We start from the raw sequence: 8,102 nt of genomic DNA on the forward strand, positions 1-8,102 counted from the left end.
TAGTCCATGCGTCGTTATCTGTAGCTCATATGTACGCCAAGAAAAATGATTATCAGTTTAGTTGATTGGGATCAGAGGTTCAAGCTATGTAGGAAGAGGGAAGATGTGGAACTTAAAAGTTTATCTCTTTATTCTTTTAAGTTTTAATTAAAACTGAGAGTAAGATGTAGAGTCACATCATAGTCGTATGGCCTCAAAGCGATGGAGCTTATTATTCAATCCACCTTACTTGGAACGCAAGTTATGAGCATGGAGCTGTAGACTACCACTCATAACCTTGTACATATATCATGTGTGTGTGTCACCCTAAAAAAAAGCTTCTAAAAAGAGTTTTTTTTTATAAAGATAAAAACCAGTTTAGGACCAAGTTGGTAAGGAAAAATAATACGTAGGATCTAAGACAAAACATAAAACAGGTTTCACCTGAGAAGAAACTCTTGAGTACTAAAATATTAAAACTGGTAAAAAACAGAGAAAATATAGAGGCAAGGATGACGACTGAAACATCAACTCATGCTCAACTTAGGAAGCTAAGCTATGCGTGGCCTTTTCCCTTCACGCACATCATCCGTGGGTGGTTCGTTGGTAGTGGTGGAGTCAACAAAAACAGCTTCATCAGATTGGATAGGTGGATCAGCATCACCTCCTTCAACAATCCCAAGAAGATCACTCGCACCAGCGTTCTTAGAGGCTTCACCGGTATCTCACCGGATGGCTTACTTGACACTGCTCCAGCTCGTGGCATGACTTCACCAGGTTGATTGTTACTTCCTTGGAGAAACAAATAAAAAAGGAAAGTATTTAACATGAAACTCTAAGTACTAAAGTAGGTTTCATCTGAGAAGAAATTCTGAGTACAAAAAATGAAAGTAGTTAACAGGAAACTCCGAGTACTAGAATAGGTTTCAGCCGAGAAGAAACTCTGAGTACTAAAATATTAAAACCGGAAAAAAACAGAGAAAAGATAGAGGCAAGGATGACGAACTTAGGAAGCTAAGCTATGCGTGGCTTTTTCCATTTGGAGCCACCTTACACAAATCTTTTATTCTTGTTGTCATTAATTCTCTGCAGAGACTGCTAGAAAATTAGCAAACAAAATGACCAATGCTTCTCAGAAATATAATTGTTTTTATGATGAGCTGCCATGATGGCGCTTTGTTAAAAAAAGTAACATATCAAAGATATCATCAGAACAAATAACTTCCAGAAACTTGGACCTTCTTAGTAAATAATCTGAGGGTGAGCACAATTGTATCTCTTGAGTTGCCAGTTATAACACAAAAACAGAAGAATATAAATTTATATAAACAAAATCCCGCAGGATGATCAAAAGGAAACTAAAGCAAGTGTACAAAGATCATATATGGCATTTGTTCACTCTTCACAATTAACTACCTTCCGTATATATGCTAACATTCTAACGCAACGGTTAAAGTGGAGACCTTATCTGTAATTATAGGATCATTATTAGGTTGTATTTTGAAATCATGGACACCCCCAATTAATAGGCTTGCAGATTTCAAACTTTATTGAGGAAATAAGTGTCTGTTCAGTACAGTTGAATTAATGTCTGTAAGTGTGCTTACTTGTTCAGCGAAGCTTGGTAGTGGTGGACGCTGATGCTTTTCAAATATGCGGGAGATGGTGAATGACTGATGCTTCGAAGTGATGTTGAACTCAGTGAGCTTCAGTTGGAAAGTGAAGGTTCTGTTCTCTTACTCAGTTAGGCACTGCAGAAGTTAGCGTGTAAAGCAGTAGACTGTAAAACGTCAACGGAAAGGGAAATTCGAGATAGTAAGCTCAAGAACCCTATTAACATGAGTTTACGAACATAATCACACTGAGAAAGAAGCATAATCAACAAACAATTTGTAAATTAATATGAACATGAGTTAAGAACACTTCGAACATGTGTTTAGTTTAAGAACAATGTGAACATGATTTTCAACAAAAGAATCATCTTAATTAAGATGAAAGTTTTAGAACACCTAACGAAGATCTAAATTAAAACCTTGATAGAGATTACACGCCGGAATAGTTCAATCTAAATATGAAAATGAATTGAAGAACATGATGAACATGAGTTTTTAAAGAAATACCTTTGAGTCCAGTGAGAGCATATCCACGCCCATCATTTCCCCCACAGCTTTCTGACGTTTCTGGCCTACCGGAACCGGAGCAACCGCACTTGAACGGTGGATAAGCATCGACCAGACTTCAAGACTTCAGATCGGAAAAGAAAATCGATGAATTAGTCATTTCAGAGAAAAGGTTTTCTTAAAAGTTTTCAAGAGTTCAGATGATGATGTTCTAAGAAAAGTATGGCTCACCTTTTATAGAATTACAGACACCGCTTTTCACAAATCATTGAAGACAAATCGTGGAGGGATGATCAATTCGATTTACGTTGCAGCCATTAATAAACCGTTTCAGATCGAATGAAGAATCGCAGGAGTCCCGCATCACGGCCGCATCGAAGAAGAAGATCAGATTTCGTTTTTTTTTTTGTCGTATCCTTATTAGGGTTTCCGGTAATCGACACTAACAGCATACTGGGCCGAGATGACGTAACCCACCAGATAACAAAATAAGAAAGCCCAAGACGACTCCTTTTAATGAAATGGCGCGGAGCGGAGCGTGGACACGTGGCATGCGTACCGGATGCGAGTTTCCAGGCTAGATCCGACGTGGAGAGCCTAAAAAGGAGGCAAACACTCCTTTATATATATAGACTAGTGGTATTCCGACGCTGCACATTGGATTCGTATATTTTATTCTTTTAAAAAAAATTTAAAATGAAGTTGTTTGATATTATGGTATTCAACCAAAATCGTATTACAGTTGTGTAAATTTCTTATTAGAATTGTTAAGATAGCTTTAATAGACTATTTTCATTTCTGCAATGTAGATATTTTGATATTTTTTTATTTTAAATGATCTAATCTAATTTTTATTGTTAGATTATTTTATGTTGTGTTACTCGTTCGGATTGTAACAATATATATTTTTCATATCAATATTAGTTTTGTGATTGATGTTTTTTTAAAAGCTGTGACATATTTATTTCTTAAATTTTACACATTTCATTGGAAATAATTACCTTTGATCTCTTGTTTATATCGTGAACATAATTTTTACATTCTCTTGTTCTTTTGCTTACTCTATTCGATAATTTTATATTATAATTTTTGAATTTATAAATTTTCATAAAGAATATTCAACAAAAAACATGTAGACTATATCTATAACAGCTCTTTTTTTGTCAACTTTTTTTTATCAATTATAACAGCTCTAAAAGGCTTATCGAAGAGGAAGATATAGAGTCACATATTATTAGAATTATAATAATCATCGTTAATTTAAAGGGTGTATTTAATTAGAATTTTGAGGTTATTTAAATTGCTGGGACAATGAATTGTTACTAAAACATTAATTTAGAATTTATTTTAAATTTTAGGTTATAAAACTTGTTATTTAAAATTAAGTGTGATTAAACTTGTTATTTGATAAACTAATTTGAAATTTACTGTTTAGAAATATTTTGAAGATATGTATTTTAGGATTTGCATTCATTAAAGTGTTTTTGGTGGAGTTTTTAATTTAAAAATTAGAAAATTATATCTCATGGTTTTAGATGAGATTTTAGAATAGTTCAACATTAATCATAAAAAATTTCTTAAATCTTTTCAAATCATTTAAAAACTTACTAAAATCTAATCACTTCAACTTCTAGATTTAATACATTCTCTTGTGTATATTTTTAAATTAAAAGTATTCTTTTTCAAAATATATAAATCAAAGAAAATTACCCAATTGCAAAGTTTTAACAGTTCAGACTTCAGACCGTAATAAAAGGAAATGTGATTAATTGTATCTAACAAATAAAATACTTATATTCTTGACAAAACATATATTCTTGATAGGGAAATAAATTGGTAAGAAATAACCAACATTATTAGTAGATGAATCTCAAGGGAAAACATTTGTCTATGTGGTATGAATCAAATTTACAGATAAACAAAAATATATACAACAAAGCTCGCTTAGTTCACAAACTCAATTTTCAGGTTTAGATTCCATCTTTTCAATCAACGCGTCGTTCTTTGAAGATGTTTTGTCATGACACTAAGAAACTTTAGAGAAAATGAGATGGACTCTATGATACTCAAATTGTTGCAGCTTTTGCTGTGTTGATTCAGCATGCTGATTCTAGTTCTATGTCAAACACAATCTGCAAGATCAAAACCATAGAAAATCAAAACTGAGAAAATCAAGAATGAGATGTATGACAAGCATAATCTGCTCATAAAAAACCACCGTAGCTTTCGGCACAGGGCGACCCCCTTAAGTCATCCTTAATATTACACCTTGAAGTCATGATCTAAAAGAGGAACAAATCATGCTTCCCCAAACAGAGTTTAGAGTAAAAAAAACCCTTCAGTTTATATTATATAATATGTTGAATTCAGACACTATAAAGAACTTCCAAAAGAACTTTTGTCATAAATAAGAGAAGGAGAATCAGTTAACACACAAGGAAACTTCAAAACACTGTTCAAGTAAACAGAGGGAGTCTAGTGTTGAGAAGCGAATAAAAAATAGAGGTGTTCCCAACACTCGCTTAGTCTTTCCTCAATTCCATGACTTCGGTCCTGATGTCATCCGGCTTGAGAATCATGATCTCAAGCTTGTATCCCTGTTCCAAACAAAACAATCCACAAAGCATTAGTCAGCTATAGACGAGCCATTAGTCAGACACAACTGGGGAGAAACGTACAGTGTAGATATCCCTCTCAGTGGCAGAAGCGAAGACAGTGTTAACCAAGTCAACTGCTTCAGGTTCAGAAAGGGGTGTGATAGTATCCTACATAGGCAAAAGACGGAAAAATAAGCAACTTGAAATGATTCATTATGTGCTTAAACTGATTAAAAGGCCAAACACAAAACAAACCTGGGCAGGAAGCAGAAGCGGCCTGGGACTCTTGAGCTGATTGTCAAGGAAGGCATAATGAGAGTAGAACCAGAACCTTGAGCACTGTATCCAACCTTCTCATATGATCCCACTGCGTCATAGGTGAAGACACAGCTTTTTCCTGAAATGGTTTACAGAAGAAGAAAGACACAACTTAACAATTCCTATACTCAATCCTTAGTGTAAAAATAAAGCACAGAACTTTTCATTGCAGCGAGAGTAAGACCCCAGTCCATAAGTGTCCTGAGAACTCATCGCATATGTTTGTTTGCTTCAACCAGTCCAATAGCCATTGCTAGAGATGGCAACTGAAAAAATGGACCACGGGTTTGGCCCAAAAAAACTTACTTCCGGACTGGTTTGGACTGTCATTTTTAAAAATGTAAAGGAAAGAGAGATAACATGCATACCCATTTCAAGGGAAGACAGTTCAACATCATTGTCCTGCTGCATATACTTCTGAAACAATACCAAGTTACATCAATCTCTGACAATACCCAAGTAATAACTACAACAACCAAAGCGAAAATCTTTGGCATGACATAAATAAAACACAGAGATCTCCAGATAAAAATTGAGCCTACTGAGTGAATAAGAGTAAGACAGATTTTAGAGTCCAGAAACATAAAGCTTAGACGTTGAGTTCCATAGCCAAAAGTGTGTACCTTGGCGAGATTGACATAGAAGATGCTATAGTTGGAGTTGATGCTTGACAGAGAGTAACCTTCGAGATTTCACAGTGGTGGATCTGTCATTGCAGGAGACGATCCCATTTATATACAGAGCTTTACGTTGGAGGATGCTAATGCCGCTTAAATGTGAGAGAGTGGGACGAGTGATGATAAACGCATAAATGCTTATATTAACGTATCCACAATCGGAGTGAAGCCGTTATCGAAGGAGGTGAGATCCGAAGAGTCAAGCTGATTATACTCTGAATCCTCAACAGAGAAAACATACCAAACCCTAATAAAACATGGGCCTATTTTCTAAAGATTTTTATAACTCATTCCATTAACCAGATTTAAAGTTAGCCCGATAACATAATAGTGTTGAAACATTTCGAAATAGTTAAAGAGAATAGGACAGGTGTCCTCATTTGCCCCATCATTCTTGATGATGTGGAGGCCTAAGAAGAGAGACAAGACAACTTTATTGTATAAGATTTTTCCCCTCCTTTTCTTTATTTCCGCCATATCATTCAATACCCATTTAAATTTTATAATTTACAATAATTTTGTTCAATAAAATTCAACAGCCTATTCCATTTTTATTTTATGTTATTTTCTTTTTAATTTTATAATATTAAAAATATTATTAAAATTTATCTAACTAAAGTTTTTTAAAGATAAAACCATGAGTTTATTGAAAATTAAAATAAATATAAAACAAAAGTTTCACAAATATTAATAAAAGATTGTAATAAAATATTTTTTTTTATTTATATCAAAATCAAATAAAACATATCTCTATTTGTAGAATATGAAAAATGATGAACTTTGGTATATAATAAAATACAAAATAAATTAATTTTATCATCAAAGTTTAGATTTTAAAAAAATTAGGATGGATAAAATTATGTTATTTTAGTAATCAATACTAATCTGACACATATCATTATCTTTCCTTCCCTCGTCTAATTCAACATGAATTAATCCATCTAGGTTTCAACTAGTTGTTCAACATGCAACTAAATTGATTCAACTGTTGAATTTATATTTTAACACCTTCAGGTGGTCTAAGTGATTATTATATCTGAAACAAAAACAAAATGTTGACAAAAAAAAATATAAAACAAAAAAATGACAAAGTGACAAAATTGATTACTTTGTGGACCCCATAGTTTATACAAAGTTCCAAAATTTCCTCTCTTCTTTTAAGATTTTACAAAATTTCCCCCACATTTTAGTTTTCACAACACAGCCCATCCCCAAAGAAAAAGAATTAAGCACATCTTTCGTTCATGTTTCAGAGATACTATTTAAGTTTTGAATCTCATACACCCTAAAAAAGCTCTCTTATCTCTGGAGTTGAATATCCATCTTCCTCTTCTCTATCTTCTCCATTATAGATCCTATTATAACAAACATAAAAAAATATTAATAAGACGCCTTCAAGATCTAAAACGGATTTACATAAACAACGACAACATTCTGAGGAACTAAAAGTTACAAACTTAGACTTACCAGGAGGATAGCAAACAGGAGGATCTTCAAAGAGAGAGCGAGAGATTTGTTTATGAGCAACACCAATATCGAAAAGAACAAGTCCAGAAGTAGAATCATTCACTGCAATGCCTTTGACTGGTAACCAAAGAAAAAGCTCTTCTTGTGTTAAACCTTGAAGCCCAACAAGCCCACCATAGCTAAGATTTGCTTTAACCACACTATCAAAGTATACTCTGTTTTCGAACCGAGCAAAACAAGGATTTTGTAACTGAACTTCGAGTTCCCCTGTCTTTACGTCTAGACTGTAACTCTCCACGTTGTCTGGAAACAACCCACCTGGTAAACCACGAGCTTCGAGAAGGTTTCGGATTGAGGATTGTGAAGATAGAGTGATGAATGGGAGTAGTAGAAGAAGAAGAAAAAACAGAGACATTTTCTTCTTCTTCTTTTTTTGGGTTGGATCGTGAGATTTGTGTTTTTGAAAGGTTTAAATGTTTGGTGTTCTGTTTTTGTCAAAAGAGTGGAGAAATGAGTTGTCATTTTTAGCTTATGAGCTGGTTAGCAATGAGTGGTGATTATTCAAAAATACATAATATTAATAATATTGATTTTGTACTATGTTACAATTTAAAAAAAAATCACATAATAGTGAATACGTTATGAACCAGATCGTGGATGGCTCATAACCAAGAGATTATGATTTGTAATCTTTTCATTTATCTATGACAGTGTAATCTCCTATATAAGGAACCTCTATGTTATGAATAAAGATAGACTTTTCCATTACTTTTATAACACGTTATCAGCGCGAAACACTAAATCCCTAAGCTAATACCCAAATCGAAAAATCCTAAAACCCTAACCTTAGCCGGCGATCCGACGAACCTTAAACCCCGATCGCGTCTCTTGTTCCTGCATCTGTTCCAGCTCGCGTCCCCGATCAGCTTCAGCCCAAGGCGTTC

The 8,102-nt window shown here is 34.0% G+C and overlaps 2 protein-coding genes and 1 long non-coding RNA gene across 4 annotated transcripts; all 3 read right to left on the minus strand.

Moving 5' to 3' along the window:
- Positions 1–318: 318 nt before the first annotated feature.
- Positions 319–2,529, minus strand: LOC106337565. 2 transcript variants are annotated; one of them, XR_001269042.1, is made up of 4 exons: positions 2,331–2,529; positions 2,100–2,223; positions 1,587–1,759; positions 319–771 (listed from the first exon to the last, which is right to left on the minus strand). It is a non-coding gene; the product is annotated as an uncharacterized LOC106337565 (long non-coding RNA). The 2 variants fall into 2 exon arrangements; XR_001269041.1 differs by having other exon boundaries at positions 322–771; positions 1,587–1,730; positions 2,331–2,525.
- Positions 2,530–4,621: 2,092 nt separating this feature from the next.
- LOC106338386 (proteasome subunit beta type-1-like) lies at positions 4,622–5,208 on the minus strand. The gene is made up of 4 exons (XM_013777374.1): positions 5,175–5,208; positions 4,981–5,093; positions 4,778–4,864; positions 4,622–4,696 (listed from the first exon to the last, which is right to left on the minus strand). Exons 1-4 carry the CDS (start codon positions 5,206–5,208, stop codon positions 4,622–4,624), a joined length of 309 nt encoding a protein of 102 aa, XP_013632828.1.
- Positions 5,209–6,773: 1,565 nt separating this feature from the next.
- LOC106340091 lies at positions 6,774–7,678 on the minus strand. The gene is made up of 2 exons (XM_013778954.1): positions 7,159–7,678; positions 6,774–7,046 (listed from the first exon to the last, which is right to left on the minus strand). Exons 1-2 carry the CDS (start codon positions 7,571–7,573, stop codon positions 6,991–6,993), a joined length of 471 nt encoding a protein of 156 aa, XP_013634408.1. The 5' UTR covers positions 7,574–7,678; the 3' UTR covers positions 6,774–6,990.
- Positions 7,679–8,102: the final 424 nt, after the last annotated feature.

Source organism: Brassica oleracea, chromosome C4 (assembly GCF_000695525.1).
Source record: "Brassica oleracea var. oleracea cultivar TO1000 chromosome C4, BOL, whole genome shotgun sequence".
Taxonomy (NCBI): domain Eukaryota; kingdom Viridiplantae; phylum Streptophyta; class Magnoliopsida; order Brassicales; family Brassicaceae; genus Brassica; species Brassica oleracea.

Coding starts and splice junctions, on each gene's coding strand:
- LOC106340091 (XM_013778954.1), bottom strand. CDS start 7,573: ATGTCTCTGTTTTTTCTTCTTCTTCTACTACTCCCATTCATCACTCTA. Junction 7,047..7,158: donor TCCTGTTTGCTATCCTCCTG/GTAAGTCTAAGT, acceptor TTGTTATAATAG/GATCTATAATGGAGAAGATA.
- LOC106338386 (XM_013777374.1), bottom strand. CDS start 5,208: ATGGACTGGGGTCTTACTCTCGCTGCAATGAAAA. Junction 5,094..5,174: donor TACTCTCGCTGCAATGAAAA/GTTCTGTGCTTT, acceptor AAACCATTTCAG/GAAAAAGCTGTGTCTTCACC. Junction 4,865..4,980: donor CCTTGACAATCAGCTCAAGA/GTCCCAGGCCGC, acceptor TTGCCTATGTAG/GATACTATCACACCCCTTTC.